At 28.4% G+C, this 24,446-nt stretch overlaps 1 protein-coding gene across 1 annotated transcript in view; it reads left to right on the top strand.

The window, feature by feature from the left end:
• GlcT (ceramide glucosyltransferase) overlaps positions 1 to 24,446 on the top strand; it is a 62,913-nt gene that overhangs the window by 18,488 nt on the left and 19,979 nt on the right. Inside the window, 2 exon segments of the mRNA XM_075363416.1 lie at positions 7,507 to 7,619; positions 9,726 to 9,991. Of these exon segments, the coding sequence (XP_075219531.1) occupies positions 7,507 to 7,619; positions 9,726 to 9,991 (379 nt within the window).

Here is a 24,446-nt window from a genome sequence, read left to right as displayed (position 1 = left end):
ATATACCTCATTTTTAAATATCAGCCATCATACATATACATATTATCGTATATGTATTTTTATTTTTTTATTTTTTCATTTGACATACTGGTTCATTATCTAATCCTCCATTAAAAGTGTGTCGTATCGTTAATCTTGTTCTCCAAATGCATCCTTTTAGTTGATTAAAACTTATAATTTTTGTTGATCGACCAGAAGTTGATGAATTTCATTTACACTTTCCCCACGCAATTCTGCAATATTATATTGTAAGTAAAAATTTCCTGTTGAGGAAATAAGTTTTCATGAAAAAGTTAAGGAGGTATAATTTACCCTGCTACAACCTGGGAGTACTGCATGTAAAAGTAAGATTCCTAAACTTATTTTCATTAGCTCTTTGTAGTTAGTATGAGAAGAAAAACATTAAGTAAGGTACATATTTCAATAAAATTTGATTACTATTTTTTATTTATTGCTTAGTTTTTATTTTTAGTATATATATTCATTATGGGTATAATTGAGTAACTTATTTTTTTTTTAATGTTATCTTGGTATATTTTTATTCTGATAAGCTTAACATTTTTATTTAAAACTGTTCTATGACTAATTCTATTTCCCCTTATCTGTTGCTTTTAATAAACATTCTGTTATTTTAATTATAAAATATTTTTTCATGCTTATGTTATAGTTAGAAATTTTGAATAAAAGTTATGAGTTAGCAGAAATTTAAATTAAAAAAAACAAATATAGTTTTAATTTTTTTTATTATTGCTCAGATTATCATTTAATTATTTGTTATCTAATTCTTTTATCTTAAACATTTCTATTTACCCATTGTTTAATGTATTTTTGATTAATACATTATCTTAAATTGCAAATAACTTACAATGATGCAATCTTTAAGATGGACATATTTGTTGAGTGTTACTTGATTTATCTAATTGGGTTTCTCTCCCTATTTCTTGTGTAATGAACATTATGCAAATATAACATTATTTATTGTTTAGATATTTGTCCTGTTTGTTATAGGAAGTAATGATAAGGAAATATATTAATATAGTCAACAAAATACTATTATTTATGTGTTCAAGAAACTTTTATCGTAGTTTCATACAAAAAAAAAAAAACAGTGATGTAAAACACTAAAGTTTAAAATTGTAGCTAAAATTTTCAATTAACACCCTCAAGTAGTGTCCCCTTTTGTGATTTATTCTTTTTCAGGTGAGGGTAAAACTTGGGACTTAAATAAATCATGCTTGAAAGTCTATTCTATCATAAAATTTTCCTATAACATGTCGTCTTTATTTGTTATATCTCTGTCTTCATTGATGTCATTCATTACTCACAAGAACTTTCTTTGAAAATTATCTCCCTGTTTCAGTGAATCTCAAGTCCTTTAGTTAATTTGGAACAGCCATAATCTTGTTTTGTGGATGAAATGCAGGCTTCTTTTCTTTTTAAAAATTGCAAAAATTGTTGGTATTTCAACAAACTATCAATTCTATTAGTATCCATAAAATTACAGGTTGGTTATCCACCTGTGTGCATATGTGTCAAGAAATACAATCAGTTTTATTTTAATAAACTAAATTTAGTATTAAAGTGTATTAACCTAACCATCTATTTTAATGGAAGTAAAACTAGATGTTTATAAAAATCCAATTTTTCAGTCTTCCTTTTTTTCTTTTCCATTATGTTTTGCACTTTCACAGAGTTCTCTATTGAGGTATGATTTCTACAAAGAACATGTACATGAAAAATTTTAATTAAAAACATTGTTTTAAAAAAATGTTAAATATGTGTTCATCTTTCACATATTTAAAAAAAAGTCAAAACTAGTTCTGTTTATATTGTACTTGACAGTTTTAATAAAGTTTGGTAAAGTTACGTTGGCTATATACATACAATTAGCTTTTGTCTTAAAACAGTATTATTATCAGACACATAGAAAATTATTACAAAAATAAATTGTGCCATGTTAAATACATTTATATGCTGAAATATTGATATGTTATCTTTTATTATGTTTATAAAATTTTAACATCTGCTAAATCATTAAATATAAACAACATATTTACTTCAGAATAAAACAGTATATGATACAGTAATAAAATAATTTTGAAACTAGCGCCAGTAATAAAGAGTTAAAATTTAAAAAAAATACATGCTAGGAATTTGTGGTATCTGTGGAATTTAAAATAAATACTGAATAGTAAATATTCAAATTAGAAATTATTGAATAATCTTGAAAGACATCACATAAAAGGAATTTTATAATGTGAAGATATTGTATTAGTGACATCAGATTCATATAAACAAATTTTGTACTCTAAACATCAGTTTGTCAATTGGCTTTGTTATATAGTAAAAATTATTTATTTGACAGGTAATGGTGATCATACTACCTTCAGCAAAGAAAAAATTTACATTGACAGACAGCAAAACTTGAATAAAACATGTGCGGTATATTATTTAATACATTTCAATTAAAAAACAATTATAATAAACATATTTTGGAAATTAAATAGTAATTTTCATGACTAGTTGGAATAAACACACATTTAACACTGTAAATCATTGTTTTGATTGTTATTGTCTAACCTACATAGTGGAAGGAACATTCCAACTGTTCATCTTCGATATTGTTTGCAGTATCAGTATAAACCGGTCATTATCTTAATCTTAAGTTTCTGAAATCATTAAATCAACTTCATTGATTTACTAATTACCACGAATTGATTTTTTTATTGTCTGGCTTCAATAGATTTTTACAAATTAGCAGTCATTAAAACATACCTACAGAACTCTGTTACTCTAAAACGAAAAATCTTTTACATCAATGAATAATGAAGTTCAAATTATGGTCTGCAAATGTCGGTACACAGCTTGCCAAAACTATAAGAATTGAAATGTCCTCATTTGTTCTCAGTAATGAGTATATACAAAGTATATACTCATGAGTAACAATACATGGTACATAGTAGAAAAGTAACTCTATTAATTTATAGCAGTTAAGAGGTTATTTAAAAAATTATATTTTATTATATATTATTGCATATAATGTATAGCCCTAAGATTCCTTAAAATTTATCTTATAAAGACTCAACTCTGTGATTCACTTTTAGTGAAGTTATTGATTTATTGAATCTTAAGAAATTCAAGAATGTCTGAAGTGTATACTGAAGAAATTAAAGTTTATTCATGGTTGGTATGGGATGATTTTATAAACTGGGTGTTGTATTTTATTGTGTTATATACTAAGATTGTATAGAGGTAAATGATATATCATAACTGTTAAAAAAAGGAGGATATCCTTTTAACAGAGTTCATTATTCTAATTAATGAAGATTAATTTATACAATAAATTTATTTTGTTTACTAAAGTAAAAAAATTAAGAATCTTTTAGTGTGCTGTACTCAGAAGTGAGTATGCTATAGAATCAATAAGTGTGTGTTTGGGCAGTCATTTAAATGTTAATTATCAAAAGGTTTGTTGGACCATATATTAGCAGTATGTTGTTAATATTTTTGTTAAATCAATGATTAGCTGAACCCCTCCTCAAATTGTAATGGTGAAATATGGATATTTTACCAGGTAAAAATTTTATTACTTGTAAAATATTTTTCTTTAACTTGAGGCAGATAATATTTTTACTTATCTCTGCCCTTTTCTTAGTTGCTAGAAAATGCATAAAAGATTTGTACCATTTTAATTTCTTATTGAATAATTTTTTTAATTTTCAGATAATCATATAGTTAGTGTATAATATAAGACTTCACTTTCTAATACATACATTTGACTTTTCCAACATGTACATAATTTTTTTTGGGTATTTATAATTTTAATTTCTTCAAAATTACTGTATTTTAGCGCTATTTATATGAATTGCTTTTTCAGTGATTCATATTCATAATGCTGATATGTAAATACTGATAAAATTTCTGACTAATATATCGAATGAATCATAATGTTATTTAGATTTTTATGTACTGTGTAATAAATATTTTTAGTTGTAATCAGTATCATTTACTTAATTTTAATTCTTAAAATTGTATTATCTAGTATTAAATATTGAAAATTAATTTTTATTTTAATTGTATTTTTATCAAAATATTTATGACTTCCTGTGTAAAGATCATAGGTTATTTTTTTACTCTTCCTTTATTAATACCCTGCTTTTCGTATGAAATAATGATTTCATATATTATGCATCTCAGAACAATATAGCTTTATGATTTAGTTTAAAAAATTTATTCCAATTTTTTTATTAATGATAGGTAAATAAGAAAAAGAAATTAACCCATTGGTTAGTCTATTGCTTAAACTTGTCATTGTAAAATCAGCTGATTTTCAGTCAAGTGTTCTAAGGTTCAACTTCTTGTAAAGGCAGTTGCTTTTGTATGGATTTGAATGGTAGTCTGTGGTTACCGGTGTTCTTTGGCGGTTAGATTTCAATCTAACCACAAGTCTCAGGAGCGGTTGACATGAGTTTGTTCCAGACTACATGTTTATCATATATACTTACATTCCAGCTACATCAGGCCTCTCAATTTGGTGGCAGTAATTGCATTTACCTTTACACACACCCAGACCTGGTAGTAGCTGGAAAACTGGTTAGAGAAACAACAGACAAGTAAGGAAAAGGTATTAATTTCAGCATTACAAATGTTAACAGCACCTTGAAAATATAAGAAAGTCTAGTCTAAAATAGTGTTTTCTACCTTATCATAAGTAACAAATATCACAATTACATTAAGCAGAGATCATGGTACATCTTATTAGTAAAGCATTTAAAATAAATTTTGTTATCCATTAGTTTTATTTTTGTATTTATCTCTGTTGTACAATTTCTTATGAATTATTTATAATTACATTTTAATTATTATAATTTTGTGTATGTGTGATTATAGTTCAATGTAAAATTATTTTTACATTATCAGCTATCATTCCTATTTTAATTGATTAAATGCCATTTTGTAATATTTCCATTTGAGGACTTAATCATTTAATGTTAATAATGATTACTCATTTATTCATTAAAAATCTCAGAACTTTATCTTTCCTGCTTTTAAGATTTTTTAAGACAAAAATATAGTTAATTGATTTTCTCTACATTATCTTTTTCTATATTTGTTATCTTTAAGAGGCCTAGTTTTATCCAAGAAGTTCTTTAACTATAGGCTAAGAACATCTTTTGAATAGCCACAGATTAGTAAATAGAAAGATTATAATTAGGGTGCTCTTACCAAACCATATAAGAACCAATGATACAGTAACTCAGAAAGATCTTTACAGCAGTAGTACAGATCCTGTAAGTGTCTAGCTGTAATCTCCTGGCAGATTGCATCCATCTTGCTCATAATTCTTCGAGAGGTTGTGATATCTTAGATCAGAAGCAGCACATTACGGATAAATGATTTTTTTTGTACATTATTAAATTTTTAATTAAAGACAAAAAAATGATATTGCTTTTAAAGTAATGGCCAATTGGTGCAGTAGATTTTCCAGTATTTAACATTCCATCAAAATATGTACATAATTATAAAGGGTTATCCAACATAAATGTTGTAACAGTATATGACCCAGAAGAAATTTTCATATATGTCCTGACCAGTTTCTGTTCGTGCTGCTAGAATCTAATAATTTATTTGAAAATTGTGGCAACAACATCCAGAATACCATTGATTAAAAAATAATAGTTTTGTTTTATTGTTATTCCTGGGAACAGGATAAAAAATTGTTACATATACAATAAAGTAATTTCTCTCTCTCTCTCTCTCTCTCTCTCTCTGTGTGTGTGTGTGTGTGTGTATATATATATATATATATATATGCATACATAAATATAGTCGCACAGAGTTTTTTCTGGCAAAAGTAGCTGTCATGCTGAAAATGTAATGCCAATTGGTGTGGATTCTGAATCAGAAAATGGAACTAGATAAGAATTGTTTACAATAACTTACCTTTTCTTTTTCCTGTTTAATCTGCAGGAATTACCATTCAGGTATTACTTTAGAGGATGAATGAGGATGATATGTATTAGTGTAAATAAAGTGTAGTCTTGTACATTCTCAGTTCGACAGTTCTTGAGATGTGTGGTTAATTGAAACCCAACCACCAAAGAACACCGGTATCCACAATATAGTATTCAAATCCGTATAAAAATAACTCCTTTCTAGGACTTGAACGCTGGAACTCTCGATTTCCAAATCAGCTGATTTGGGAAGACGCGTTCACCACTAGACCCAGTAGGTTACAATAACTTACCTGGTTGAAAATTTTCTTAAAATAAAAATGTATCATTTATTATTAAAAATAAAATTAACAACCATATTAATAACTTATTTACCATTTTTTAAGCATTTTAACAAAGGTATAGACTACTTATCTTAATTCATACCACGAAAATATAACTCAAAACCAATTGCTCAAACAGTTGTCTTATTAAAGTAGAAAAGAATTTTATTAATTTTTCTCCATAAAGGAAAATTCTTCAATTAATAACAGTGAAAAAAGTGTTTGTATAACACATGTAATTACAATTATGTAGAATCAAATATTAGAGAACGTTATTTCGATAACTGGTTTCAATAATCTGTCAAAAAAAGTAAATAGATACTGTTTTAAAATAGAAAACAAATTATCAAATATTTTGTATATCATAATAGTGCAAAATATTTTTATTTATTTTTTTTTTCATTAATAAATATGAGTGAAAAACAGAAAAAGTTGGTTAGAAGTTTTTACATCATTTTAGTATTAGATATTGCAGTAATTAACATTTAATTAAAAATGATATGGAAATTAATTCTTTTACACAGAGGGTAAGAAAGGTGTGGCTTTTTCTGTTGTCTTGAAACATATGGAATGCATTGTTTTACAGCTGTTAGGAGTAAATAAAATTCTTTTTCTTTACACTGTCTGTCTTAATGGATTAAGCCTTCTGAGGTACTAGTCAGAGTTGCCATCTCCTACAAGTGATGTTTACTCTTCTGACAAGCTCTGTATTGCACATTGCAAATGTATCACTTGTAGGAATGACTGTCACCTTTGGTTGGGTTGGCTTGATAACCTGAAATGAATTATAGTATAATGAAGTATATTAAATATCTCTGGCTCTGTAAAGAAGGCAAACCACTTGATGTCGCACTTTCTTGAGTAAGCCTGGGTCAGGAAGTTTCTCATTCTTGAGAAATGGTATATTGTTTTAGAGACTGACTTGTTTCATATCCGGTCACCTATGGGTACAGCAGACAAAAACAAAATTGAATTATTAATTTGTTATGACTATTCTTGGGAGTATTCGGTTCATGATGTTATCAGTGAAAACATATGTAGATGAAATTGTTTGGTTTATTATGGTGTTCAGATTATTCTAACGGCTTCAAAGTACTATGGGTAATAGTATAAAAATCTAATGTAATTTAGCAACTAAGGGTAGTTTTACATTTAAACAATCATAAAATTAATCTTAGCTTTGTTAGACTTTTCTTTTTAAAAAGATATAATGTAATTATTTTCTCTAGTGAAAGAAGATACTCTTTTGGATATGGTACATCATATGTCTGATGATGTTGGCCTTGTGCATCAAATGCCATTTGTCTGCGATAGAGAAGGTTTTGCTGCTACTTTAGAAAAAGTGAGTAATTTCGTATATTTTTATGAATTATGTACTTTGTGTGTGTTGATTCAATTGTAATGTTTTAGATTCAGTTTCTCCTGATCGGGGAATTATAACTGATCCAGTTAAGGATTCATAGATTTATTAATCTTGTTTAGTTAGGTTTTTCAGATAGAGAATTTATGCTCAAAAATATAATTAGATCCTATCCCTAATTATTAATAATTATTTATATTTGTATTTTCATTGTGCTTTAAATGTTGATTGGTACCCCCACAACATTTATGGAGCCTCTTTTGCAGTCTTGTGTGACAGCTCTGAAGCGTATACAGAGCTCTGATCTGTGTATCTAACACGTATACTGACTGAAGTACGGCATGATTTCTACTTTATTATTCGAGTAACATAAGGTAGATTATATCAAAAAACAGTTTATTTAGTCCAGAATTTTTGACATGATTTACCTAAAAAATACGTTTATTTTGTTTTTTCTTATTTTTTTAAAATGGAATTCTTTATTTCTTTAAGTTAATATTAATTTTTAAGTAATGTGTGGGGTGTTATTGAAAAAAAAAAACTAAATGTCCTTTACTGACAAAACACAAGTCAATTAAATTTAATATTTCTGTTTAGAATGACTAATAACAGTTTATTAATGTACTCACTTCAGTAAATTGTAAAATTTCCATTTAATTCATATAAAAATTAATTAAATTTCATACATTTACAGTGATGCAACAGATCCGTATTTACTTATTTTCCTTTATTTTAGTAATGTAAAGTGTAGTCCAAGAACATTATTTTTAATATTTGCGTCAGATTTATATCTTATGTATGATTTTTCCAGTCATGCCACTTCAAGTTACTTGTTCATTAATGATTCTATATCTTTTGGTTATATTGTTCCAGACCTTGAAGTACAAAGCTTTTTGTCCTCACTTTTCTGCAAGCAGCCCTGTTTAATAACAACAATCTCATCTTTTCACTAGTAATGTATTTGGCTTTTTCAGAATGCACCAAATATATGAAATACATGTTTGTTGTGATTGCAAATAAAATTTAAAAATAATAAATACCAATTTTATTATAGTTACTGATTGTAAATTATGAACTACACAAATCAACTATGTAACCATTATAATTTACTATGAACACAATTTAATTGTTTATTAATATTCTTCATCAAGAATTTAGAAGAGAGGTACATTAAGAGGTAAAGTATTGATTGTATGGATATTATCTCTTGAAAATGTATTATAATTATAACTTGATCTACTCTAATAGTCAGTCATCTATGCACAAGCTGATTCTATTTCTGGTTAAAAACTAGTGCTGTCAGTCATAATTTTCTGTAAGCCTTGTGGTGACAAGCTCATATGGTTTTATTTTCACCTCAGCAGACTGAAAGTGAGCTCCCTGCACTCATTTTATTTTTAGGAACTAATGTCCCGCAATGTTAAATCAATCCAAAAATATGGAAGCTACATCTTGAATCCTGAAACACGTATGTACATCAAAAATATTACAAATTGTTTTTTCTTTGAATCATTTTGCTCCTATTTTCCATATCTTTATTTGTTGTAAAATTTAATGTGTATGGTTTTGTTTGAGTGAAAAACAATAAAATAAATATGAATTTATATAAAATATTTGTTCTGGTTTTTTATGGTAACTTAAATTTTTCAAATCCCTTGCATTTTATTAATACTGCTGCATTTGATATTCCCGTGAGTTAAAGCTAGAAAGATTTAAGTTATTACTTATATATTTAAAGTTGCATTATGGTCATTAGCTTCTAGTAGTTGCCAACTATGTAAAGTGAAGTTGTCCTCAACATTGCTTTATTTGAATGACTACAAGAACCAGTTATTTTAAATAGTTTTGACCGTGGGCATTATCTCCATACTTCAGCCCTTCATTATCCCAGCTGCTTCTCCCTAAAGTATTGTAGGTGTTGCAGTCCATGCCACAACACCTGAAATTATAAAGATGCTGGTCTTACCCAGAAAATGTTTTCCTGGTGAAGTTTTGAAATTAAATTTTTATTAAGGAAATATTTTCATATAATTAAAAATTTATGATTGTTTCAGTCTAAAAATGCTAACTTTTCTCTTTTACTTTCAGATATTTTTTGGAACTGTACAGGCTCGTATTTATTTGGTTGCTGATCTCTTACGTGTTAATTGCCACACTGGCATGTCTGCATTGATGAGAAAATCATTACTTGATCAAGTAGGAGGTATTGAAGCATTTGGATGTTATCTTGCTGAAGATTTCTTTTTCGCTAAATCTTTAACAGATAGAGGTTGGAGAATAAAAGTTAGTGGACAGCCTGCTTGGCAGAATTCAGGTTTTTGTGAAATAACGAGTTTCCAGGCAAGACTGCAAAGGTATGCTTGAATAGTTATAAAACTTTTTATATAATTTCAGAACATTATTGATTATGGTTATTTTTAAAGATTTACTCAATGGATTTGATATTTCTGGACAAAGGAAAATATCCTGTCCTTATTTTTTTAAATTGACTGTTACATATCTTGTCAGTAGATCCTTCAATCTTTGCTGTATTAATATTTCTGCATAGAAGGAAGATCATCTGTTTCTTTTAGATAATTGTGTTCAATTTAGTTCACAATAGTGAACTGTTTGTGTAGTTTTTTTTTTCAAAGGCTGTTGAACTTGTATAATTTTGTATTTGAAGTTTGTTTTATGCAGTTTTAAAACATGAAATATAAAGAAGTGAAACAAAGAGAGTTACAGAAAACAGCTGAAAATAGATCAAGTGAAGTTGATGACTGTATTATTGAAATCAAAATAGAAATTAATTTGGCATGCATTTTTATTGGGTCCAGTGGGAACATACAGTGATTTTTAAAATAGAAATATAATTAAGTAAGTACAGTTAGAAATGGCATATAGTGATGTAAAATAAAAGTCATAATTTAGTACTAGTTACATTTAAAAATTTTTATCATCCTAATAATGCCCATTTCTCATATTTTCATCTCAATTTTCTGTTCAATGGCATCTTTAACATCTTCGATTATTTTATAGTTTATAAGTGTAAGCTTTCAATTTAAGTAGCCCCATAAGAAGTAATCACTGCTGAAAGGTTGGGTGATAGAACTGGTTGTGATATATCCATTTATGCTCTTCACATGTGCGAAGTTGTCCCATCTTGCTGACTGTATTGATAGGTGTGGTGGTTAATGAGCATAGCTTGGGTAATAAAAATTCCTCAACGTGGCAGCATAACAAAACTTGCCACTTAGTTAAATATTTACAGTGCAGAGGATAATCTTGCAGTTATTGGGTGAACAGTAGCAGAAGTTATACATCTCAAAAGGTTAAAATGAGCTTCATCATTATTTCCTAACATGTCTTTCATACATTCAACAAATTTTTTTTTTTTTGTAATAATTACATTGATTTTGGTATGCACCACATAATTCTAAAGCATACTGCACAGCAACTTTCCAAACATTCTGTAGAAAAAAAATATATATATAAAAAAGATTATGTAATCAGATATGTAAAAAGAAATGATAATTTGATAAAAGTAGAAGATTAAATTCGGTAGAGGACAAGAAGAGAAATTATTTAGAGTGGGTTTGGCCTTCAGTGATATGTAGGTTGAAGTTTAACAGAAAGATTAGAAGAGAAGTATGTAAAAAATAAACCAATAAAGGAGGTAAATAATTGATTTCGTTGGTTTAAAGAAACAAAAGAAAACCCTATAAATTAATGCAAAATCAGATACTAAAGAAAGTTAATGGTAGTAATCTTAAAAAAGGAAATAGTGGACTACAAAAAATAATTGATTGATAAACATAGAAGGTATAAAAGCACGATTGATAGCAGTGAATTATATTATAGTTTTAGAAATAAAATTACTAGAAAATGCAAAGTACCAAAGGAAAATGTAGAGGTAGGAAAGAATCCGATTAGTGAACAGATGGATGTAGCATCTAGGGAAATGAGGGAAAAGCTTTTTTAAAATATTGTTAAAATGTGTTTATTGCAGTGTTATGGATGGAAAATCAGTATTATAGAGTGAAGAAAGAGCTGACAAGTGGCAGGAGTATTTTGATCAACTGTACAGAAATAAATTATTTAATGAGGTTTTGGAGTAAGAATAAGAAAGTGATGATGTTATGTGAGAGTTTATTTTGAAATTAGAATTTGAAAGTGCTCTGGAAAGATTTAAACAAAAATAAGGCTGTAAGAATAGATTTACTACAGTCATCGGAATTACTGCATTGTCTAGGCAGTACAGATTAGTTTGTAAAATTGATGAGACTGAGAATTGTCCTTTGATTAAAAAATGTTTTAAAAAGTGTTTAGTTGTTATTTTACCAAAGAAAGTAAGGTAAATTTGGTGAATGGGAGAATTAGCATGATATCAGTCTAGCATTTTGTATAACATAAATGCTCACAAGAATAAAAAATGTGATGGATGGTGTACTAGCTGAAGATTATGTTATATGCAAAAGAAGCTGTTTTGGCCCTCAGATTAATCTTAAAAGGTGGTCTGCAGAATAGTATAACGATCTACATATTTTGTAGTCAAACATGTTCTATAGGAAGAGTGGAAAAAATAAGATAGAGGCTTTTGAAAAGTGATGTTACTGGAGGAAGTTGAGAACTAGTCTGTTAATAAAGTTTTGAATGAAGTTTCTTAAAGTAAATAGAAATCGAGAATAAAGTAAGCAGTGTGTAGAGAGAGAGTGAGAGAAAGTAGAATAGAAGCTGCAGAGAAAAAGAGTATAGGTTGGCAAACAAGAGATGTTGGGTTTAATAAATATCTTGAGATTTAAAAATTAATGCAGAACAGTAACAAAGCAGTCAAATGGCTTATAACCACCTACCCTAAAAATAATTAATTTTTTCACATAACTACTTAAAACTTGAATCGATTTCAGATTATTTAGCCTTTTCACGTTGAGAATGGTTAAGTTCAGTTTAAGTGGTGCACCTAATATATTCGATTTTTTGGTTATATTCATGTGAAATATTGTACAACAGAAAGCATACAATTATCTCTGCTTATAGTTAATGGCTTCATATGATTATAATTACAAAAAGTTGTATATTTGCATGCTGTTGCATGCAAATCTGTAGTAAAAGCGAAACCATTAAGTCAATGCTGCTGTCAGTTATTATAACAAGTCTAGGTAGCACTGGAAAGGTGTGATAATGTATGATTATCATTTCTTTCATCGTATAAGTAATATAACCTTAGCAATTTACTAAATTTCCTTTGCCAAATTATTCTCCATCATTATTCACTAATATTAATCACCTAGGTGCATGTTTGAATAATAAACAGATTTTTATGGTCATGTTTTACTACAGTACTAAATAATGCTAATTTATCATAGTCTTTTTAATCATTCAACAAAATTTTTAAAATGGTTTTGGGCTAATTTTGAGATAGTTTTTATTTATTTTTTTTTATATATCTTTATTATTTATGTATATTTTTTAAAATTAGAATTGATTTTTAAGCAAATTATATGCATATTTGTTTTATTTATCAGCTCTAAATCTGGCTGAAACCCCACCAGTGCTACAATCAACTGTTATAAAAAGCCTAGGAAGCACTGGTGAGATTACTAGATATGGAATAGTTATTCAGCTGGTTCAGTCCTCCTTAAAAAAACATATGCTTCTGGATAACAGCTGATATGTTAGCTGCACAAGTGTACAAAAAATTAATATCCCTTCACCTTGTACTAACAGTTAGTGATAAGCTTGAAGCAATGTTTAAGGACTATATAAAAAAAATAATAAACAATTAACTCTAATTAATTCTAAGACAATATTATGATGATTACACATTATTTGTGATTGTATCGTTGTAAACATTGTTATCATTTCTAGCTAATGACAACCTGTGCTTTAATTACTATGCCATATACTAGTGTATTTATTAGCGTTTAATTACTTAGCATTTTGTATTGTTGAATGGACAGTTGTGTGGTATTAAACAAATTATTACTTAACAATTTTAATTAATTGAGAACTATATTTTGCCTTGAGTGAGTGAGTGATTAATTAGTAGTGAAAACAGAACTAGCTTTACCCAGTAGACAGTTTTGTGGCTCGGGTTTTTAAGTGACTCCTATATGGCAAAGAATTCTTGGAAAGTTCCACTAATATATAGTATTTTTAACCTGCTGTACACTATTAAAGATGTAGCAGCCCTGCTAGCCACCGGAAGTTAGAAGCTTAACGCCATAGTTGGAACCAGGACAGCTGACCAAACACCCACGGTACATCACCAAGATGGAGTAATTGATAAGGAAAGGAGAGGGATAGGAAGGCAATGATCAACCAAAGAGAATTAAAGTTTTCAATTGGGATTGATTAGGGTAGTTTACCACCTTGCCTAGAACCAAATTTCAGCATTTCCATTGTAATGCTGATATATAATGAATCTTACTTTTTGTGGATAACTTACTTATAAAGACAATTTTTTTATTCCTGTCAATCCACATTTATCTAAATTAATTTACTCTTATTAGCAGACTTAGTAGAGATCTAGACTCCATCCTTTACAACCTGATAGTTCCTCAACACTTAGAAAATCATTATCATCCTGATATTAAGAATGTAAAATATGGATAAAAATTTTGGCAAGGCTGTGTTAAATAAACTAGTCTCCATAATACCAAAGTCAAACAATAACAGGTGAAGTTTCACTGCATGCAATTTTGGCATTTATTATTAGCTGATGGCCATAATAGCTTTCTTTATTTTTCCTGTTTAGCTTCCAGTAATTACCATTCAGATAATACTTCGGAGGATGAATGAGGATGATATGTATGAGTGTAAATGAAGTGTAGTCTTGTACAGTCTCAGTTCGACCACTCCTGAGGTATGTGGTTAATTGAAACTCAACCACCAAAGAACACCGATATTCACGATCTAGTATTCAAATCCATGTAAAAATAACTGACTTTACTAGGACTTGAACACTGGATCTCTCGACTTCCAAATCAGCTGATTTGGAAAGACGACTGTAATAGCTATTACTACTCAAAGTTACAAAAATAAGTAACAAATCTATACTCTAAATTTTGCAGTTTTGGTTATTCCTTAGAAACAATAATTAACTTTAATTTTGTTTTCTTGAACTTGTATGGTTATGAGCAACTAACATGTTCAAACAGTTTACAATGAAATTCTGTCCAGCATTGTTTAATTTCAGTGATTTAGGGAAATTGGTTTATAAAACATGGCTTGGCTTTGGCCATTGGTTTTTTAAAATTTAATCATTACTTCACACCCTTCAGTTTACAGAATGATATTCACTGACATCTTAACGAATGTTGCAGAACCATGAAGTTGTAAGGGACGCAGTTTTATCTGTTACTCAGAACCCCAGCTTTTCTTATGCTCTTAATGCATTAAAAGAACAAGAGGCATCACTCAGATGTTGCTGTCTTTGTGAACAGTTAATGATATATATTGTACAGTTTCCCTCTGATGAACAGCATGAAAGTTTAGTTGTATCACGTGCATTTTGATGAAATCGAAATTACAATGGGATGCTGATACACAATATATATTTAACTAGGTAAAATGGGAAATGCAAAACCACTTTTTTCAGTTTTCATAGTAAGCCTGTCTAGAATATATATTATTATTGAGATTGGTTATTCATTATTTTATGATTGACTTATGTTTTATATCAGGTCATGTAATACCACTTGGTTATGGACCCCTGACAGATAATTTACTTAATTTTAATTATGAAATGAGTCTTACTTTTATACTTATTCATAATATTACTACTTATTTTTGTACATTTCTCATAATATCTTAAAAGGTATGGGAATATTCTTTAACTTCACACATTTATGGAAGTTAATTTTTTCCTGATATTAAATATTTACCATTAATATATTTGTTGTTTAATGACAAATTCATATTATTGACATCATATACTACATCACTAAAAGATATACTACATCAGTAAACATTCTAGTATTGAGGTAAACAAAATTCTGGTTGGTTTGAATAAGTAAAAAATTTTAAGCTTAAAAGTTTTAGTCATAATTCCTAAATATATCAGGGTTTTTTTGGACTAACCATAAATAATTTAAGCCTAGAATTATGGCTTTTTTTTAGACATTTCTTCCTCATGAGATTATATCAAATTTTCTTTACTCTTTTATTATTTTTTTTAATTAAAAGCTAAGGGAAAAAGATTGAATAAAATATTCAAATTTTTGAACATTCTCAAATGGTTATTATTTTTGCTACACTAATGTATAATCACAATAAACTGTATTATGTAGATATTTTCATTTTTGGAATAGTTAAAAATTTAGAGTAGTTAACATTTTACCTTAAAAAAAATAGTAAAAATTCTTTTCAAGAATTGTTTATTTTGGTTTAATTTTTACCTACAAAGTGTGGATAAGCTACAAATTTTTACCAGGGATCTATGTAGACTTTCTGTATGGTAGATGAAGTGTAAAATTTTATAAACCATTTTTCTTTTCTTTCATTTTTAGGTAATTAACAGACAACTCTTACTTTAAAGGAGAGGTGTTATTGATTAAGCTTAGTTTGTTACACTTTTGATATAGATTCATTTAAAAAATTCTTTCTAAATAAGTTCAGTTTTTTTTGGAATATTTCATTTTTATTGCTTAAATTATACGAGATCATAAACTGTTTGCTAGTTACTACTGCTGAGATCTATGATGTGATTTTGTAAATGTTTTACTGTAAATTTATAATTCTTAAAAATGTGAATTTTGTACTGAACTGCAAAAAATAAATTTACTATGTGGTAATTACTGTACTGAACTTTTACATCTATTTGTAAGTACATTTAGCTTTCCCTGTTCTACTGTGTTAACTATCAGCATTCACATTACATGTGTATATATGTATATATATATTTTTTAAATTCATTCCAGTCTCATAGGACCAGGCATAAGTTTGAAAGTACAGTTTTTTCTTCTGTTATTTTTTCTCCTTTTTCCTTTCTTCCCAATATTTTCTCATTCTAAATGCATGTGTTTTCACTCCATTTTAAATTCAGATTTGATGTTTTCTCTTCAACCTGAGTGCCTTTATTCCTATCATTCTATAATCACTCCTATTTTGTACATTTTCAGTTTTGATAATTTTCTTTTCCATGTCTTCTTTAAACTAATTTATACTCATTTTCTGTTTTCAAAATAGTCTACTACTAGCTTCTTTGCTAATCTATATTTATTCATTCTTATAAAATGACCTAGGACATTTTTTTTCTTATCTTGAATGTGTTTGTTCAATTTTTTTGTATAGATCTTTATTGATTCTTAATTTATATTCTCCATTTACTCTAATTGAACAATTGTATATATATATATATATATATGTATATCCAAAAAAATTACAATGAAATTCTAAAGTGTACGGTAAGAGTCTTGCTGATATCATTTCTTCTGCTCAAAAAACAAAAATTTCTGTAATATAAATAAAACTGTTTTTAACAAAATGATACTGATATCAAAAAAGGTAAGACACTACATTTCTATTATCAAAATATGTTATTAATTTAGAATTTTGTTTAAAAAAAATACATGTTAAATATATGTAATAGACAATAGATATACAATAATAGATAGTAAATAATGTTCCATATAATTAGCAAAAAATAGAAAAAATTGTTACAAAATTCTTACCAGCCTGATTTCATTTATTCAACAACGAATAATCATAAGAAGTGTATTATTTCTGTAAATGTGATATTACATATAAATGAAATCAGGCCGGTAAGAGTTTTGTAACAAATTTTTCTATTTTTTTCTTATTATATGGAACTCTTAAACATTGTTATCATATGCAAATGGAACAGCCATATTTTTAAGTCTTTACTGTGTTGTTTAACTGACCTTTTTTTCAAATATATGTTTTGAATTTTCATATACAATTTCATTGTTTTCTATTCGTAATCTTTCCGTGATGCTTTCAAACTAGCATTTTTGATTGCAATGAGCATTATCTTTTTGATATGTCTTAAAATATTTGATGAAATACTCTTTTATAATTCGTAACATTTATCATAAAAATCTTTTGATATCCAACGTGCTAAATTTAAAATTAACTCTTCTCTTAAATATGTACCAGAAATTAGTAAATCTAATTGATGTTTACCTTTTGGACTAACTACATATGTAGTGTTTGGCTGGCTCGGATGTGAGCCAACCAAATTATTAGTATAATACCGTAATAATTTTTTAGATTATTTATTTTGTGACCAATTTTTACATTTTTGACCTCCATATTGACAACTTTGTCGCTTTAAAAAAATCCGTATTAGTATTAATATGATCTTAAAATCGCCAAATATCCCGTATGAATAATTTTCTTTGATCACTTCGTAACATACAACTTCTAAGTCTATAAAAAAAGCGATAATTTTTATCAACAATAAATTGTTGATTTTATATATTATTGCATATAGATTTATAAAAATGTGCGTGCGATGTCTTCGATAAAGTGAATAATTTAAATTATTGTAATAATATTAAAAAATATTAGTGAAATGAACTGTAATAAGCAATATAGAATTGAAAAAAATGAAGTTTACAGACAAAAAAACTGGGAAATTGATTATTGCATCAATTGAAGGTTTCGGGAAAATATTTTTACCACAACGATTTAATGGTCTTACACAATCAGATTTGAATTAAATTAATAATTCTAAAGAAGTTTATGTAGAATATAAGGGGTTTAAGAAAATGAAGAACGGTCATAGTTATCACGACGTAGAATTTAAACGCGTTATTGATGTTACATATTAAGTCGTTTACACTTTAGAGATGTAATGTAGTTGTTTTGTAATAAATGTAGATTTAGAACTCCATCGCGTAATTGCGTCGTAGTTGAACAAAAATAAACTACGATCTAGTTGTAATATTTGTAAGGAATCTAAACTAAGCTATATTAAAAAAACTTGTCTAATTAAAGAAATCGATCGTGTTAATAGAATGGATGTAAACTAATTCTTTTTTTTTCTTTTCACCATATATTCATCGATTTCTTTATGACTATATGGAAGTGTATCTAAGATTCTCTAACACGAATCTTTTGTCATCATACGGAGAGAGATTTTTTACATTGATCAATCGAGTAAATATAATGATTAAAACTACGTAATGATTTTGATGTGGAATATGAAACGTTTCTATTGAACCAGCAATCTTTATACAATTTGTGATTTAAAACGTTCAAATTATAATTTTTATCAAATATACGAGAACCCTTTTTAAACCCTTTGGCTATCTTTTTTTGTTGTAAACGATATTCGCTGACTCCCCAAAGTAAAGAATACATTTTAGCTCTTAACCCATCAAATTCATAGATTGGTACATCCTTCATTTCATCTTTTAAACGACCCATGTCGTATTTACTCGATGCGTAAACATTTCGATCTTCCTTCAAAAATTTTTCATCACCCCCATGTTTAAAATGTTCATCTTTGTTAGTATAATTGAGTATAATAATGAATCTGTATCTGTCATTAGTAAATTTATGTTTTCATGACCGTAACTAGGTAAAATGTGGTTATAGTGTTAATCGTACATGATTAATTTTGCCAAATCTGTTACTGTTAAACCTACATATATGGGTTTATTTAAATTATATTTTTCTTCAACATTGATATTCCAACCATATCCTTTCCGTAAATATAATGTTTTACTCTTGGACTAGAGTTTTATTTTTTAAACTTAGATTCGTCATTGATCAAATGCATATCGATTCGCTTTCTTACATTTTCAATAGTGCTTCCTTATACACTTGATTATTAGCTTATAAACTTTTTTTCAATCTCATCTTTAGTACTACACCACGCATGGAAATTTTTCTCACATAACTTTCAACCGTGGATATTGATTAAAAAAACAGCTCTATGTATTTTCAACACCTTACCCTGTTGAAGATACAATTTTAACGTTCTCTAATGTAGAACGTATTTGCTTTTATCTTACAAAGTACACAATAATTTTTTACACGCTACTCGTTTTTCATCAAAGAGAAACGGAGAAATCATACTATTGGGAATGGATTTTTTTCTCTGGCGCGAGTGGATAATCTTTATGAGACTCTTGTAAGTGTTTAGGATATGCTAAATCGACTTCTAAAATATAAACCGTTTCCGCTTCATCTCACATCGTTTACAAAGTTTGCGAACAAATATTCAATTTCGTTTTCATCACACCATCTGAATCCGTCTACAGGCAACGGTTCCATCATACAGCGTCCGTAAAGAGATCGGACGTTGTAATATTTAATGAATTTTATTGGTTTATTTTTATCGAAACTTTCTTCATAATTCGGATCGTTTTCCACAGTATAACGGTTGGGAATCATCGACGCGCCGCCGCGAATGCCTTTCTCAAAACACAAATAAATATCCGGGTCTATAATGAGTTCTAATTGCACTTTCGTGGCCTTGAGGACGGCGAACCACAATAAATGTGCAGCAGATATATATAATGACACGGATCTAAATTGTTTATTACGAAAACTTTTAAATACATCGGCCAAAAGCATGACATCCAATTTCTTATTGAAATCATGGTATTAATCTAGCGTTTTAATTTTAAATCGATTCCAAACGTTTTGCGCGTGATTATTATCCAATTTAGAGATGTGTTGTTGCTTTAAATCATTATAACACGCTTCGATGGGCGGTAGTTGTGTTTCATCAAAAACAGATGCCGATTTAATATACGTATATGGATAAACGCTTTTTCGTTGAATTAACATCTTCAACATATGTATTTTTTATTTTGTTTATCGTGATTTTTTACTATATCACTTCTAAACTGTGATGTTTAGAACAAGTTGTTTTAAAGTCCTCTGACAATATATACTTTGCACCAATTCATCAACACTATAAGATAGAAATTGATATGAATCTATAAATCGTTACGATATTTTATTCTTGATTGTTATACATATAAGCTTTTCACTATTGTTTGCTAAACAAATTTCATATTTGTCTTTCAATTCGTCCATCGCCATTACGATGTGATGTAAATCGTACCCGTGTAAATTATGAAATACTACTGGAATAAATGTACAATTTAATTTGCAATTTTCATGTGCAAGACCAATAGATTTACCACTAGTTTGAGAATGGTGTCTTGCATGATTCTCGTCACCATCAAACTCATCTCCACACATAACACATTTTGTGCCTTTTTGAAATCTTTCTTGATCATCTGCGGTCACAGTAAACCCTTTTCTAGTTGTTAATTCCTTTTCAAAATAGTTGTATTTTTCACATAAATCAATGAGAAACTTTTCTACTACCTTATCATTATCTGTACTAGCTCTGTATAATTTTGACTACAACAACCGTTTTCATCTGTTATAACATAACAATATCCAAACGGTTTATGAGTGTCTGTTTTGATGTGCAACTAGTGGTGAGTTCAGGATTTGCGATATGATTTGGAATGATGAACGATTCGAAATCTGCATATATTACAAAAGATGCGCGCAACGTTGAAGAATAATCTCTGTATGAAACTATATTACCACTCCTACGTTTCTCTCAGACACCGATCCATTCGTTTCACATTCTAATTCTCTGAACCTTTCCCTGTTTACAATCTTCAAGATGTATTTCGAGTTTTTTTTTCGTTTCCATTTCCAATATTTAAAACAACGCAAACAATAAGGGACAGTATTCACATTTTCTACGAATTTTATTCATATTACCCAACAGTCTTGATAAACCATTATATCCATTTTTCATATTTATTAGTGTGCAATGACTTTGATTTAATACAACATCAGTTCATAACAACAACCAAATCACAATTTTTTGATTATTCGCATCTCTTATATATACATTTTTAGAATTAAACGATTTTCAATCATTGTGTTCAATATCGTAACATAAAACATGTACACCGATATTAAGGTTTTGAACTTCAAATTATCTATATCTTTATCGCAAACAGGATATTCTATTCCTTTCACGTCTAAACTATTTTCAAATTTTTTATAGAATGAAAGCCGACAATGATCTCCTCTTTGAGAAAATAGGTGGGCAAGAATACACCATAAGAAACATTTTTGATCTTCATTTTTTATATTTATTACACCATACTTCTTTCATAACCCAACCACTACGAGTACTACTATGTAGGTTAATCTCAATGAAAATATATTCATTATCTACACATTTCTTCATCTCAACAACAGCAACAACAATACAATATCTAATATTGTTTCTTTTATATTTTTCAGCTTGACATTTTATAACACTAAATACCATCGCCTTCATAGACATTAAAAATTTATAAATATCTATATGATTTTTTTCGCTAACATTTCACGATTGTTTTAATAAACAACCACCTAATTCTTGTTTTACATTTGGAATTTCAACACAACAAAAAATCAGAAACAGTAATTTTCTTTATTTAGTTTGTTTCAGTTCAAAATATTGCTCAATTAAATCTTGAACAGCGGTATCAATAGACGACATATTGTCAACAAAAAGTTGTATTTTTTCCATCTTGAAATCTTAAAAAATTTCTTCTGGGGAAGCTTTGAAAATAATGTTTTTTTTAATATATTCACAGTTTGATTTAATATTAATTTCATTGACAGAATACTTCTTATATAGGCATTGAATATTGTTTTGTATGTTGTCTAATAATGATATTAAATCGTATTCATTAGATAAATTTTTATAATGGAACACTATATTCGGCTCAGACGGTTAGAATAGTTTGATAATTTAACTCCTTCGAATTTCTTTTTTTTCTTTTCACTGATTAATAATGTTTATTTTTTTAATTTAATACTATATTGCAGGTAACATTCACTGTGTATATATATATATATATATATATATACATGCATATGTATATGCATATATTATCTGCATATATATATGCAGATAAATAAAAATCATCAAATACGAAAACTTTCTGAAGAAAAGGGCGTATCTCGAGAACGGAGACCACTAGACGTATGGGACTAGCGGTTATCGTTTCCGGTGGTCACAACGTACCCTTCTGGCCAAGCCTTCCACAATCGCGTTAAAAATGGGCTAGGACGCCCTGTTTTCGAGATACGCCCCTTTTTTTATTTATGATGTAATAAATAGCTAATAAAGAACCAACAATGATTTTGAAGTTTAAACTGACATTATGTACATTAAATAATGATCATTGTATACATTAAATACTGATCAATGATATATTACACATATTGCTGAAATAATGATGACCTACATCTTCATCATCATCATAAATGTAAAATTAATCATGGTGTTTGCAGTTAAAACATATGTTTTACTATGAATTTTTCAGTAAATCAACTACTTCATCATGCAAATTTAACGTGAACGTACATCCATCAATTTAACTTGAACGTTCTTTATTGTATTGAATAAACCCGTGAAAAGAGACCCTTACATTCGACTGCCAAATTCTTTGTTGTGATTCTGGAGGCATCTCAAACTCATGTTTTACTATGTATTTCGCAGTAAATCCAGTCTTTCAGCGTGTAAATTTAACTGGAAACAGGAAATATTCATGGAAAACATCCTCAGATTCAACAATTGTTGGTTCTTTATTGTATTTTTTTTTACAAACGCATGTTTTACAACAAATTTTTGAGTGACTCCACTCTTTCACTGTGTAAATTCATCTGCAAATACAAATTCATCACTGAAATCGCTGAACAGCCGAAAAAAAATCAAATAAAAAAACCAACAATGATTTGAATCATGTAGTGTAAATAATACTATCAAATATAGTATTTATGTGTAATAAAGTTCAAAACACAACCCAGGAGTATCAGGACACATCTTGCAGTGTAGTACATTTTTTTGTAGTAACATTTTTATCGGAGATTGCGACCTTTCACACTAGCTTCACATTTACTCATAAAGTGATTTTTCATTACTGTTGGATATGGTTGTTTTATTTCCTGTGAAGCATTTTGTGGTAATAATTCTTCTACCACAGCTAATCTAAAGTTATGGAAAGGTATTTTCCATGATTACTACTACTACTAATCATTTTCCATGATTATTACTTTAGGATTGAATCTGTTTTCATTGTTTTACAATAAAGTTTATATGCAGTGAATAGCATCATTTCAATAATATGAAATGCAGCTTCTTGTATTAATGAATGGTTTTTCTAGCCATTGGATAATAAGAGAGCCTGTTGTTTGGTCTTGTTGGTCAATACCAGACATATATTTATTATCCTCAGGAATAGGCTTTGGCTTTTCTTTAGTCTGCCCCTTCCTGTGGACTAATTCCACTTGCTCGTTTTCATGTTCAGTAGTTATATACATAACTTCTTTTTTATCTTACCGCTTTCCAATTCCTGTTCCTTCCGAATATTGATAGACAGATTGACCAGTTCTCAATTTTGCCGTAGGAACATGTTCAGGATTGTCCTTTCTATTATTATGCAGAGTACCAGTTGTATACATGTCAAGTTCTAATAACGTTTTTTTATATATGATAGGAGTTATAAAAATTATCCATTTGTAGTGAATGGCCTACATTCAATTTTCCTTCTATCAATAGCAGCATGACCTTTTCTGCCCATGTCATCCAAAACCCCAGTGTACACTTTTATTTTTAAAATTTTCCCATCAGGTTCAGTAAGCAGAAACAACTTTGTCATATTTTGTGTTTTTTTTATTTTTGATATATTGCCAAAATATCAAACGACCACATCACAAAATCATTGACTCATCAATGCAAAATTCTTTATTCAGATAGTACAAGTTATTCATTTTTTTATTGAACAACTCTAGTATGGTTCTAATTTTGTACAAACAATTATT

The sequence above is a fragment of the Lycorma delicatula genome, chromosome 4 (assembly GCF_047948215.1).
Source record: "Lycorma delicatula isolate Av1 chromosome 4, ASM4794821v1, whole genome shotgun sequence".
Classification (NCBI taxonomy): Eukaryota; Metazoa; Arthropoda; class Insecta; order Hemiptera; family Fulgoridae; genus Lycorma; species Lycorma delicatula.
This window is presented reverse-complemented; position numbering and strand designations above follow the sequence as displayed.